At 45.9% G+C, this 14,115-nt stretch overlaps 1 protein-coding gene across 2 annotated transcripts in view; it reads left to right on the forward strand.

Annotated features, from left to right (window-relative positions):
* Positions 1-43: 43 nt before the first annotated feature.
* The window catches only part of ACIN1 (apoptotic chromatin condensation inducer 1), a 36,041-nt gene continuing 21,969 nt past the window's right edge, over positions 44-14,115 (forward strand). For both annotated transcript variants that reach the window (XM_081836584.1, XM_081836585.1), the window contains exons 1-3: positions 44-322; positions 5,143-5,208; positions 5,494-5,605. In XM_081836584.1, coding sequence (XP_081692710.1) covers positions 185-322; positions 5,143-5,208; positions 5,494-5,605 — 316 coding nt within the window. In that variant the 5' untranslated portion in view covers positions 44-184. The remainder of the gene's footprint in view (positions 323-5,142; positions 5,209-5,493; positions 5,606-14,115) is intronic.

The following is a 14,115-nucleotide window of genomic DNA, read 5'->3' on the forward strand; positions in this document are numbered from 1 at the left end:
TTTGGGGTTCTGGATACTGAGCGGAAGTGGCCGGAAACGCACGACTGCGAACGAAGCGCGGGCGGAGATTCTCGAGCGAAGTCGAAGGCGGTGTCGGAGGTCGCCTCAGAGCGCCGAAGTCCCCTCCGGAAGTTTCCGAACGCCCCCGAAGCTCCGGGGAGGGCAGGCAGCGGCGCCACACAAGATGGCGGACGGGGAGGAGGTTACTCTGGACGGGAGGCCGCTCCAGGCGTTGAGGGTCGCCGACCTGAAGGCGGCTCTGGAGCAGCGCGGCCTGGCGAAGAGCGGGCAGAAGAGCGCGTTGATCAAGCGCCTCCGCGGGGTGAGAGAAAGGGCCCGGCGGAAGGGGGCCCTGGGGCCCGGGCCGCTCCGCGCATGCGCAGACTCAGACAGGCAGTTTTTTGGCCTCAGCGGCGGGGCTCGTGGCCCCGGGGTGCAGATCGTTACTACGCATGTGCGGGGCAGTATCCCACTACTGCCACCAAGTGGCGGGGCGAGGTTGTGCGGGGCGCCACCGGTTGCACAAGTGGGGGGGGGGGGGAGGACGGTGCCCACACCACCAAAGAGAGAGGGCCCCCCACTTCTGACATCACTTTGGGGTCACCCAGCAGGAGGAGGGGGTGGAGGTCCTCCTTTAAAAAAAATAGGGGGGGGGTTAGATCTCGTGAAAGCTGGATCTCTTGTTACTAAATGAAAGCGGGATTGGGATCCAGTGCTGGAGGGAAAGTGGTAGGTTTTATAACCCATTAAATCACAACCATATCCCTTTTCAGTTTCACCTTTCACCCTTGCAAAATTATTTTTTGAGGGGGGGTGTCCCCCTGGTTAATGCACTGTGTTTTATACCTCCATTGAGCTTCCCTGGCAAATGTTACAGGCGGTTAGGACGAGCCAGGTGAGCTTTGCAAGAGCTGAGCTGCTGTGTTGGAGCTCTCCCAGTTGAAGACGCCTTGCATTTTTATTTCACGTAAAGTTTCTGCAAAACGTTAAAGTGTGCAGAGGGTTTTGCGAGTATCTCCCATGAGCACGTTGAGAACTTTCCACAAGGTCGGCTCCAAGTCTTTCAACTTCAGAACTGTACCCCTCTGAAAGCAGGCATTTCTCTGTTCTGTCCATGTACGAAGGAGTGTTGTGTTTGGAATGTAATATAAGTAAATGGAAGCAGAATCTGTGAATGTATCAGAAGTATAGGGAGTCTAGAGTGAGGGGTTGGGAACCTGTGCATTTTACCTTGTGTCGACTTTCATTCTTGATGCCATGGGGCAGGGAGTTAGCAATTGAAAAGTAAAACAAGTTGTGGTGCCCTGTCCTGGGCAAAAGTTCGTTATGCTCTGCTTTTGGTGTCAAATGGATGTATGGGATAAATGGATATTGCTCGTTCTTATGTCATGTTATTGGAACTGTTCCCAGACTGTACGTGTGTGCATGTGTTGTGTTATCCTTCCCCCCCCTTCCTTGACTTAAATTCTGTGATCATGATAGTAACACCTGCTGAGTTCATGGCAGAGGTAAGATTTGAACCCAGGGCTTTCCTGCTTCAGTGTTGAATCTCTTGGGTTACAGTAGCTGTCAGTCCTCTGGGTGTCAGCGCTTTTCTGGCTGCTTACAGTGTAGTACTATGCCAGTTTTCCAATTTGTGAATAAGCCCTGTTGTGCTTGGTGCACCTTTGTGCCATGTAAATTAGTCAAAGCCTTTGGCGTGTAGCTGCAAATTTGGATTATAGAAGCATACGAAGAACCTAGCTGCTGGATCAGGGCACAGGCCCATTTAGTTTAACGTCCTGTTCTCGCTAGTCTGGTGTCCTGTTCTCCAGCAGATGCCCAAGGGAAGCCTGCAGGCAAGACCTGGGCGCAACAGCACTCTTGAGTCATACCGCCTATTGACAGTGGAGCTGGACCATAGCCATATCCTCCATTATAAGGCAGTGTGATGTAACACATAGAATTGTAGAGTTGTCGAGTTGGAAGGGACCACAAGGATCATATAGTCTAACTCCTTTGCCCAACATGGGGCTCAAACCCACGACCCGGAGAGTAAGAGTCTCTTGCTTAAGAAATGGGCCCTCAAATGCAGGTTTGAGTTGAAAGTGGGTCCAGTGAAGGGTTGAAGACTATTGGTGTAACAGGTTACTGTTACTGTGTTGTACAGTGATACCTTGGGTTACATATGCTTCAGGTTACATACGCTTCAGGTTACAGACTCCACTAACCCAGAAATATTACCTCAGGTTAAGAACTTTGCTTCAGGATGAGAACAAAAATCGCGCGGCAGCAGCAGGAGGCCCCATTAGCTAAAGTGGTGCTTCAGGTTAAGAACAGTTTCAGGTTAAGAACGGACCTTTGGAACGAATTAAGTACTTAACCCGAGGTACCACTGTACTAGAACTGGGGTTCTAATTGCCATGCACCCGTGAAGCACATTTGGGGTCAGTATCTCAGCCTCACCTACCTCGCAGGGTTGTTGTGAGGTTAAAACAGGTGGCGTACGAGTTCCCTGAAGGAAGGGCAAGACAGAAATGTAACAGGCAACATGGGGCTGTGTGTGGTGAGTCAGTTATGCGTTACATGAATCCTATTTGGACTTACTTCATTGCACATGTGTGATTCTTTCTGCATTAATAGACTCTGTTTGGGCTGCAACTTGTTAGGATTCGGGGCTGGAAGTACTGAGAGAGCCCACCCTCGAACTTGCAGGGTGCTCTAGTCGCTCTTCCATCAGTGACTACAACCAGCCTCACATCATTGGGATTAAAAAGAGAGGCTGCCAGATGGGCTTGAGCCCCAGTAACTCTGTAAAAATTAGCCATTGGTGGAAGCGCTGAATTAGGCAAGGCTCGCGCTACACAATCAGTAACTTCTCTTGAGAATTACTTGTGCTTAGATACAATGCCGTTGCATTTTCCGAGTGTCAGTATGTTTCTGGCTGGCACTGTAAATTCCCCCATCTTTGTAAAGAACTTGCTTCCTCCTGTATTCTGCATGTTTTCTGTTGATTTGTTCTTCTGGCTGGAGTAATTTGGCCCCCAAGAGATTTGGTCAATTGACCAAATGAAAGTATCTTTAAAGACAGTTAAAATAGTGACCAACAGGTTGTATGTGAAATTCAAAACATAAATTAGACGTCTGTCATTTGTTGAACAATATATATATTTATTAGATGCACGTTTCCTTCAAGGAACTCAGTGTGGCGTACATGATTATCCTGCCATTATATCTGCACAACAACCCTGTGAGGTAGGTTAAATTGAGGGCATTTAATAGGCCCAGCATCACCTAATGAGCTTCATGGCTGAGTGGGGATTTCAACCTAGATCTCCCTGACCATGAGATCATACAATAGTAGAGTTGGAAGGGATCCTGAGGGTCATCTAGTCCAACCCCCTGCCAAATCTCCAAACTCTACTCACTAGGCATTAGCTTTTGCTGCCGATTACTTCTTGTGCCCCTGCTTGAAGATGCCTGCAGTTAATAGGAAGTGTTCACTATAAGAAGCATTGCTTTTTTGCTATTGGGTTTTGCAGGTGTAACAGATGACAGTGTACTGAAATTTTAAAAAGTAAACACCTTTACATTGGCATTTAGAGCCTCGTGGACTATTTGACCATGGTCAAATAATGAGCCAACTAACAATTGACCAGTGGACCAACGCTAATTCTTGCCACTGTTTTAGTCGGACTTGATGTTCTGAGTTTCAGGCAAGAGTGGAAATTTGTCCTTGTTTTCATCACTGAATGACACGAATACCTGATTTCAACTTTCTTATTATAGTAGACCTCATTCTGTGTGTGCAGAAGGGGTTGTCATTGCTTCTGATTAGGTAATTTCTTTGGGGTGGGGGAAGATGGCCCTTTTGTATTTAGGTTGGCTGGGTTGGAGTGTAGCCTCCTCCCAGGTGGAAGAGGCTACACTCTGGCTTTAAATCAAGTTTAGTTACCATTAGATCAACCCTAGTCGCTCCAGAGATTTTGGACTAAAACTCCCATCTACCACGGTTAGCACAGTCACGCTGGCCAAGGTGAATGGGAGATGAGGTCCAAAAAGTTGGAGGGCGCTGGGTTGGGGAAGACCACATTAGTTGCTGTAGGAAACCAGAAATTATCTGAAAAGCACACAGAATATTAAATGAGCCTCAGCGTCATGACTTTGGTTTTTCTTCTTTAAAAGTCAGTTATTATGACTTACCTGAATGGATTGTTGTACAGATAGAGGATAACATTTTGTATCATCTTTTGCAAATGAAGAAGTGTGCTGCAAATGATTAGCTGTTGCAGAAACTTCCGTGATGCATCTGGCAGGGTTCTGTGCGATGAGAGATGACTTGGGTGGTGTACATGTTTGGTGCTGTACGGATGTGCTGTTTCAGTGAGATGTTGACAAGTTAGTAGCTAAATATCTTACTGTGAATCGCATGTGAGCTTCCTCTGAAGATATCTGATGAAGGTTAGTTGTGTAAAAAAGTCAACTAGAGTCTTAAGTTCCAGACTGGTGGCACGTGTGTTTTCTGACTTGGGATAATTGAACTGAAGAGTCCATTTCTGATCAAGCTGACATCTGTGGATTTAGCTGGATTGTACTAAAACCTAGTGAGATTAATTACATTTCAGTAAGAGGCGCAAAAGAAGTGGTGCAAAATTATTAAGTAATGACTTCTGATTCACCATTGCGTGTTGGTGGAAAGGCATGCAGAGATTTGGAGGTGTTGTTGTGTTAGGACTTGGAGGACCTGGGCTTATTGGGGGGGATGAAGGAGAAGTTGTACTTGGACAGGTCACAAGAGCTGGGGTAGGTAGGGTGGTTTGGATTTCTTGAGTCAGGTTGCTGAGTGAGGGTTGGGGTGAGTTTAGGAAATGCAGGGTTGGGTTAAAGGCTAATCCTCACTGAGAAAGTGACAGACGAATGTTGGGTTTAACTCATGGAACTGAGAATAGATTGGATGGTTGGTTATTGGATGTCTTGAGAAACTGTATCCTTTATGGCTTAGCATATGGAAGATGGTTCTTGATGGACTTTGGGATAGAGTGTTTTTTTTAAAAAAGAGAGATGGTGATTAGTATGTTTGGGGCATGGACCAGCCTTGGGTGCCACCAAAGTTCTGGGCAGTGTGAGATGATCTGACCTGATATCTCCCCTTTTTCATTTCAGGCCCTGATGCTCGAAAACCTCCAGAAGCACTCAACCCCTCACACCACCTTCCAACCCAATTCCCAGGTGAGAGATGCGCTGTGTGATTGTGCTGCATTGAACTGGCTGCAGGGAGCATCCCTTTCCCTTTGTCTCTCTGCAGTTGGCCCTGAAAGTCCCGTGATGATTGTGTGTGCCCAGTTTCAGTCCTGTCCCCACAGCTGCAGCGTGAACTTAGGGTTCCTCAGCTTTACTTCCCTGGAGTTTGTGCCTTCCCATTCTAACTTGCTAGATCCACCATAACTGCTTAAGGTTGGGATCGAAACTCTTGCCCTCCTTGTAAGGCCCAGTTTCTCTATTGTGTCCTGTCAGATTGGCGAGGAGATGAGTCAAAACAGCTTCATCAAACAGTACCTGGAAAAGCAGCAGGAGTTGCTGAGACAACGTCTGGAACGGGAAGCTCGGGAAGCTGCGGATTCAGAGAGTGAGTATAATGAGCTCCGTTCTCTCTCTTCTGATTCTCCACCCCAGCAGACTTGGGAGGCAGACTGCCTTTCAGAACCAAAGAATTAAGGCACATTCTTGTATTGCTGTTGTTGGCTTTTAATTCTGTAACCAAAGAGCCGGAACTGAGCCCCCACCTCTGGCTAATGGGAACTCTTAAGTCTAATTGGTAGCCAGCATATCTTTTGCCTGCTGCGGATGTTTGGAATGAAACCAAAATGGATGTCTTGGAATGGTTTGTGTTCTGAGCAGTCGTATTGCCCACCCTGGAGCTCCTGTGGCATTCGGAAGCTTGTGCCGCTTTTGAAAATACTGATTTTGTTTATTCCTAGTTAGTGGCACTTTCCACAATATTTGCATTACACAAGAGTCTGTGGTCATTTTAGGTGGAAAAGAAAAATGGTACAAATGTTTCATCCTGACAATTCGAAACATACAAAGAGAAGTCTCTGAGGTTATAGACAGCTTCCTGCTTTTCTTTCCTCCACCTCCTCCTTTATATATTTATTTATACCCTGCCTTTTTACCTGACGGGACTCAAGGCAGCTTACAGATGAAAACAGTGAGCGAACAGTGTGACGCGGCAGCTAAAAAAGCCAATGCAATTCTGGGCTGCATCAATAGGAGTATAGCATCTAGATCAAGGGAAGTAATAGTGCCACTGTATTCTGCTCTGGTCAGACCTCACCTGGAGTACTGTGTCCAGTTCTGGGCACCACAGTTCAAGAAGGACACTGACAAACTGGAACGTGTCCAGAGGAGGGCAACCAAAATGGTCAAAGGCCTGGAAACGATGCCTTATGAGGAACGGCTAAGGGAGCTGGGCATGTTTAGCCTGGAGAAGAGGAGGTTAAGGGGTGATATGATAGCCATGTTCAAATCTATAAAAGGATGTCACATAGAGGAGGGAGAAAGGTTGTTTTCTGCTGCTCCAGAGAAGCGGACACGGAGCAATGGTTCCAAACTACAAGAAAGAAGATTCCACCTAAACATTAGGAAGAACTTCCTGACAGTAAGAGCTGTTTGACAGTGGAATTTGCTGCCAAGGAGTGTGGTGGAGTCTCCTTCTTTGGAGGTCTTTAAGCAGAGGCTTGACAACCATATGTCAGGAGTGCTCTGATGGTGTTTCCTGCTTGGCAGGGGGTTGGACTCGATGGCCCTTGTGGTCTCTTCCAACTCTATGATTCTATGATTCTATGAAAACAAGAACCACTAAAATCATAGAAAAGGCAATTGTTAAAATACAGTGGTACCTCAGGTTACAGACGCCTCAAGTTACAGACTCCACTAACCCAGAAATAGTACCTCGGGTTAAGAACTTTGCTTCAGGATGAGAACAGAAATCGTGCAGCGGCAGCAGGAGGCCCCATTAGCTAAAGTGGTGCTTCAGGTGAAGAACAGTTTCAGGTTAAGAACGGACCTCCAGAACGAATTAAGTTCTTAACCTGAGGTACCACTGTAGAATTAAACACTGATAGAATTAAAGCTATACAGTGGTACCTCTGGATGCGAACGGGATCCGTTCTGGAGCCCTGTTTGCATTCTGAAGCGAACGCAACCCACGTCTGTGAGGGTCGTGATTTGCCACTTCTGCACATACGCGTGACGTCATTTTGAGCGCAAGCGGTGAAACCCAGACGTGATGCACTCCGTTACTTCCGGATCACCGCGGAGCGCAACCTGAAAAGGCTTAACCTGAAGCGACTTCAATCCGAGGTATGACTGTATAATCTAAAAAATCTGTTTAAAACATACCAATAATTGCAATGAAAACAGCATGATACAAGCAGTAAATTCCCAAAAGCCTGTTGGAAGAAGAAAGTCTTCACCTGCCAGCAGGACAGCAAGGAAGGAACCTGTCTAAGGTCTCTAGGGAGGGAGATTCATAGTCTGGGAACCACCAATGAGAAGGCCCTCTCCAAGCATGGCTGTGAAAGTAGGGTGCTCCCTCCCTCCCTCCCTCCCTCCCTCCCTCCCTCCCTCCCTCCCTCTCTTTTTCTCTTCCTTCAGTTTATATGCCACCCTTCCCTCCCAAAGGAGCTCAGGGCAGCAAGCACATCAGTAATAAAAACATTTGAAAACACATTTTAAAAATGGTTGAAAACATTATCTCAGCCAGTGACTGTCAGGAACAGTGTTTTTCAGTCATCAAACGCCTAGGTAAGCAGGGCTGTTCTCAAGTTCCTCCTGAAAGTTAATAATGATGGATCCAGGTGCAACTCACCTGGGAGGGATTGTAGGGGCCGAAGTACAGTGGTACCTCGGGTTACATACACTTTAGGTTACATACACTTCAGGTTACAGACTCCGCTAACCCAGAAATATTACCTCGGGTTAAGAACTTTGCTTCAGGATGAGAACAGAAATCGTCCGGCGTCGCAGCGGCAGCAGGAGGCCCCATTAGCTAAAGTGGTGCTTCAGGTTAAGAACACTTTCAGGTTAAGAACGGACCTCCGGAACGAATTAAGTACTTAACCCGAGATACCACTGTAGTTGATATTAAGGAAGGCACTCTTTTAGTTACTGACAAGGCTGCAATTCTAACCCCAAAGAGTGACCAAAAAATTCAGAAAAATTGTGTTAAGTTCCAAATTACTTAAAATCGGAGGTTGTGATTAACGAAGGTCATGTTTAAGTCTTCCTTCCTCAGGGATGCTGCAAGAAGAAACTTGTTAAAATTTGTGGTTGTGCAACAGGATAGGCATCCATAATTGGTGGATTTCTCCCTCTAAATGAATTGCTTCTTCATGCCCCATTAGGATAGGCAGTGTATCTTTGTTCTTGAGGAGGAGGTCAGTTATTTATTGACTGCTTTAAGAAATTTGGAAATAACATTGAGGGACAGCTCATTTATTTATTTATTTATTAAAAAACCCTTGTTACTATAAAAACACAATCACCTTGTGAAGCTTAGGTGGGCATCTTGTTGAGCAGTGCAAAGAGCCCTTTTTGGCTGATGAGGTCAAAGGCCCTTGTCAGGTCTATGGAGGTGATAAAGAAGGGCGCCTCGTCTCTCGGCAATACTCCTGCAGCTGGAACAGTGAGAAAATCACATTGGCTGCTGAGCTCTAAAGCTGTATTGTGACATGGGATAGACTCTTGTCAGTGAATGACTGTAATCTGTTGAGAACCACACAGGCGAAGGTTTTCTCCACAATACTCCACAGGGAGATCAAAATATAGTGCTCGCTTCGGCAGCACATATACTAAAATTGGAACGATACAGGGAGATCAAAATATATCAGTGCAGTTTACAGTAATTCCTATATACAGTGCTTTTTTTCTTTAAAAAAATGTTTAGGGGTACTCTCGCTTTGACTCAAGAAAATCACCATTTTATAGTTCAAATTGGGGGAAAGAAATACAGTAAATGGACAAAAGTACAAAGATTCACAAAATGTTTAGGGGTATGTGTACCCCTGCATCTCCCCAGAAAAAAGCTCTGCCCATATATATATATATATATATATATATATATATATGCTTTCGTAGATTTTCACGGGTACAGGAATGCAGGTTTTGGTGTCCTCGGGTGTCTTCCCGTGTAAAAGTTGGGGTGTCTAGGCGACGTTTCGACGAGGTCTCACTCGTCATCTTCAGGCTGGTGCTTTCGGCTTCTTGTTACTGGAACAGAGCTGGATCTCAGTGTTTGAGTTCCTATAAATACTGTAGAGGGGGTGTGGTGTATAGCCTCCAATGTTCTGGGCAGAGAGGAAGTTCCCAGGCTAGTGTGCCTTTTCTTCTTTTGTTCCTTAATTACTTGAGAGATATCTTGAGTGATTTCTTGAGTGATATCCTGAGTACCACTTAGGTGGGTCATTAGGTGTGGATTAGTTGTTAAAGTCTTTGTGTCTTGACCTCTTGAACTTTGTGAAGAGTTTTCCTGAGAAGATGGCTGTACTGTACTTTGTTGTGCTCTGGCTTGGCTTCGTGTATAGGGGCGAGCTGTGGTTTTGTGGCTTGTGTCAGCCAGGTCTGTGTAGGGATTGCAGGGGGGGGGGAGGGGGGGGCGTAGATTTTCACGGGTACAGGAATGCAGGTTTTGGTGTCCTCGGGTGTCTTCCCGTGTAAAAGTTGGGGTGTCTAGGCGACGTTTCGACGAGGTCTCACTCGTCATCTTCAGGCTGGTGCTTTCGGCTTCTTGTTACTGGAACAGAGCTGGATCTCAGTGTTTGAGTTCCTATAAATACTGTAGAGGGGGTGTGGTGTATAGCCTCCAATGTTCTGGGCAGAGAGGAAGTTCCCAGGCTAGTGTGCCTTTTCTTCTTTTGTTCCTTAATTACTTGAGAGATATCTTGAGTGATTTCTTGAGTGATATCCTGAGTACCACTTAGGTGGGTCATTAGGTGTGGATTAGTTGTTAAAGTCTTTGTGTCTTGACCTCTTGAACTTTGTGAAGAGTTTTCCTGAGAAGATGGCTGTACTGTACTTTGTTGTGCTCTGGCTTGGCTTCGTGTATAGGGGCGAGCTGTGGTTTTGTGGCTTGTGTCAGCCAGGTCTGTGTAGGGATTGCAGGGGGGGCCCTCCCCACAAAAACTGACACCAGATCCAGAGGCACACAGAACGCCAACACCAATCAACCACACCAGACCCAAACCCAGACCCTCTCCACAGATGAATTACAGACACCATCCAGTAGCCAATCCATGGTGGCACCTCCGGATGCTGCACCCCCCTGCAATCCCTACACAGACCTGGCTGACACAAGCCACAAAACCACAGCTCGCCCCTATACACGAAGCCAAGCCAGAGCACAACAAAGTACAGTACAGCCATCTTCTCAGGAAAACTCTTCACAAAGTTCAAGAGGTCAAGACACAAAGACTTTAACAACTAATCCACACCTAATGACCCACCTAAGTGGTACTCAGGATATCACTCAAGAAATCACTCAAGATATCTCTCAAGTAATTAAGGAACAAAAGAAGAAAAGGCACACTAGCCTGGGAACTTCCTCTCTGCCCAGAACATTGGAGGCTATACACCACACCCCCTCTACAGTATTTATAGGAACTCAAACACTGAGATCCAGCTCTGTTCCAGTAACAAGAAGCCGAAAGCACCAGCCTGAAGATGACGAGTGAGACCTCGTCGAAACGTCGCCTAGACACCCCAACTTTTACACGGGAAGACACCCGAGGACACCAAAACCTGCATATATATATATATATATATATCAGCTAACTGTTATAGAAGGATGTATTATTCATTGCCTGCATAAGCCTGTCAAAATAGCCAAGTTTTCTTCTCTCTCTCTCTCTCTCTCTATATTAAATTTTCCAAATTTTGAAATTTACAAACCATTGTCAAACAACCAAAACAAAAAGAGAATTCCATAAATTCCCATGGACTCCCCCCCCCCTTTGTGGGTCCTTGTGTTAACCTTTTTCCTCCTGCATCTTCTCTGTTAATACAATTCTATTAAATCTCCATTCCAATCGTAGTCCAACGTTAACGACAAGTATCATTTCGATCCTACTACTAATTTTAATCGTTTACAATGATTTTTAAGATAAATTATATGTTTTCCCCATTTCTTACTAAAATGTTGGTCTTCCTGAATCCTAATTTTTCTGGTCATTTTTGCCGTTTCAGCATAGCCCATCAATTTAATCTGCCATTCTAAAATAGCCAAGTTTTCAGCAGGCATTTATAGGTTGAAACAGAAGGCACCTGCTGAATCCTTGTTGGCAAAGCATTCTTCAGGACTGGGCCAATGACACTAAAGGCTCTTTTTCATGTTGATGTCACGTGAGCCTCACCAACTCTGGGGCAACCTAGGTTTGCACATAACCCAGATTTTAGAATTCGGGGGATGAGTGCAGCAAACCTTGCCCTCACACACTCCCTCCCTCCTTTCTCCTCCTCCAAAATAACCATGGGAAAATCAGAGCCTTCTGCTTCCATTTCAGACATTACACCGGAACCCTAAACCATGTTTTATCTTAACCATGGTTTGTTGAAATAAGTCACTTTCTTAAATGCCGGGTTGTATCTAACTAGGTTCTACTCATGGTAGACCTACTGGAATTAGTGGATCTACATTGGCCATCTCCACGAATGTGAACTTCCTACATGGCTGACTTTGAATGCATTTGCAGTTTCAACAAACCACGGTCAAGATCAGCTTCGGCTTGTCAGGTTTGGGTGACGCAGCAAGGTGTGGTTGATCTAAAATGGAAGTGATGCTTCCGAACTCCTCCCTGCAGCCTTGATTGATTGATTGAATTTATATACTGCCCTATACCCGGAGGTCTCTTACTTGGGGGAGGGGAACACGTGGACCCGAGATTCTCTGTTTCTCATTCTGATAATGCTGAACTGCTATTTAGCATCCCATGTGAATCAACCATGCAACTCTAGGTCAGTGGTGGGGGAATTTGGGCCCAGGTGCTAAACGTGGCCTGCTGTCCCTCTGCATTTGGCCCTGAGAATCCTCCCCAGGCCATGTTCCCTGCTGACCTTGCTTCTCACTCTGAGCATTTTTGCCTGCCTGGAATGTGTCCTTGAGCTCTCGCTCGTTTGGGTGGAGGATGTGTTGGGTGGAGGATGTTTGGGAGGAGGTATGTGTGTGGAAGCTAAACTCCTGTGCAAAGGAAAATTTTACACTCCTTGCTGCACCAGCTTTTTGTCTCTGGTATGTTGTCCTCAAAAGGTTGCTTAGAAGGGAATGGGGCCACCCCTGCTGCAGACAATTCTGATTTAAAACCAGATATAACCGTGTAAAAGGTCTGATGGAATGATTTTAAGCCAGATTTTCATAGCTCTGAAATACAGACATCTTAGTAGACGGTCAGATTCAGACATGATGCAGCAAGATTGCATTAGTTAATTACGGAAATGGATGGACTATGACAAATGGCATTCGGAAAACATGAACCGTTCAGAGCTGTTTACAATATTCTGATGCCATTATTGAGAGTCTGGGTTGTTATGGGCATGATAGATTTTACAGTATTTGTTCTGTAGGATCTGCTGCAATTTTGAAAAGTCTTAAGTAAAGAAAAAGGGGGGAAAGATGTATGCTATGTTCCATGTTGTTTTCCTTGTTATAGCACAGCTATGCAACTGCAGGGTTAATGTGCTTTTGCCTCACCTCACAATTGCTAAGAAACATACTCATGCAGTTGATTCCAGAGTGTGGATTTGAGTGTCTAGCTCAGGGGTACGCAAACTAAGGCCCGGGAGCCGGGTCCGGCCCAATGGCCTTCTATATCCAGCCCGCCGACTGTCCGTGAATCAGCATGAGTAGAATGTGTCTTTTTATTTAAAATGCATCTCTGGGTTATTTGTGGAGCATAGGAATTTGTTCATTCCCCCCCCCCAAAAAAAATATAGTCCCCCCCTCAAGGTCTGAGGGACAGTGGACCCGCCCCCTGCTGAAAAAAAATGCTGACCCCTGGTCTAGCTTTTTAAAAGGTGTGTGCTCTTGACCCGCTCAGAATGTGACTGCCGTGTACCTGGCTTCCAGAGAAAAAAGAGGGCAGGAGGAGGTGCCCCAGACAGACAGGCATTTGCAAACCTCTTGGCACTCATCCAGTTTCTCCGTTCAGAAGATGTGTTTGCACATGCTTCTGCTGCAGAGGGATTTGGGTGACCAGGGGGACGAGGTGGTGGTGTTGCTCCCTCCAAACAGCTGGGCAACATTCCACACCCTGAGGCTTAAGGCGATGCCCAGTTAGATGCCCTGTTAGCACATCCGTTTCCTTCCATGCCTGCTGATCGTCAAGGTTGATCAAAGCTTTTGTTCAGAATGTGGATTATCAGTAACTATTGTTCCACCAGATGTACATAGATCAGAGGCGAGCCAGTGTAAGAGTGTTTACACACCTGCACACCCACCAGGGAGAAGAGCTATGCCTCCAGCAAGATAAGAGATCAGCCACATTTGCTCTCACTCCAGCCAAAATGGAGAGGCATGGCAGAGGGGAATGTTTGCTCCTAGCCGTTTGTGTGTTTGTGTGCACATACACACTACGTGTGTATGTCATTGCTTGCTTGTGTATTACAAGAGGCTTCTGGTAGTACTCAAGTGGACAGTAATCAGGAGGAAGACCCATGTCTTTTGGGGGGGCAGACTTATCTGCTTACCATGCAGAAGGTTCAGTCCCCAGTGAAATCTCTAGGTAGGGCTAGTCCATGTACTATTATAATTATTTCTTCTACTGTTATTGGTAGTGTATCATCATCATTGTTCAGTTTATTGCCCACCCTTCATCTGCAGATCTCTGGGCAGGTTACAGCAACTTAAAACTCAGCCATCACAACTAATTAGAATTCAATTTTTAAAGCGGATAAGACCAATGATGGTCACAGGAATAGGGTAGGTCATACTGAGATTGATGGACCAATGTTCTGAGATGTTACCAGGCAGCCTCCTCTGCTCCTAGGGTCAAAAATGAAGGTACTGGGGTGGGGTTGGAGCCCTTTTATATATATTGGGGGCGAATGGATTGGCAGCCGATCTGTTTGCTTTGTGAATATGTAACT

Source organism: Podarcis erhardii, assembly GCF_964252035.2.
Source record: "Podarcis erhardii genome assembly, chromosome: 13".
NCBI classification, from domain to species: domain Eukaryota; kingdom Metazoa; phylum Chordata; class Lepidosauria; order Squamata; family Lacertidae; genus Podarcis; species Podarcis erhardii.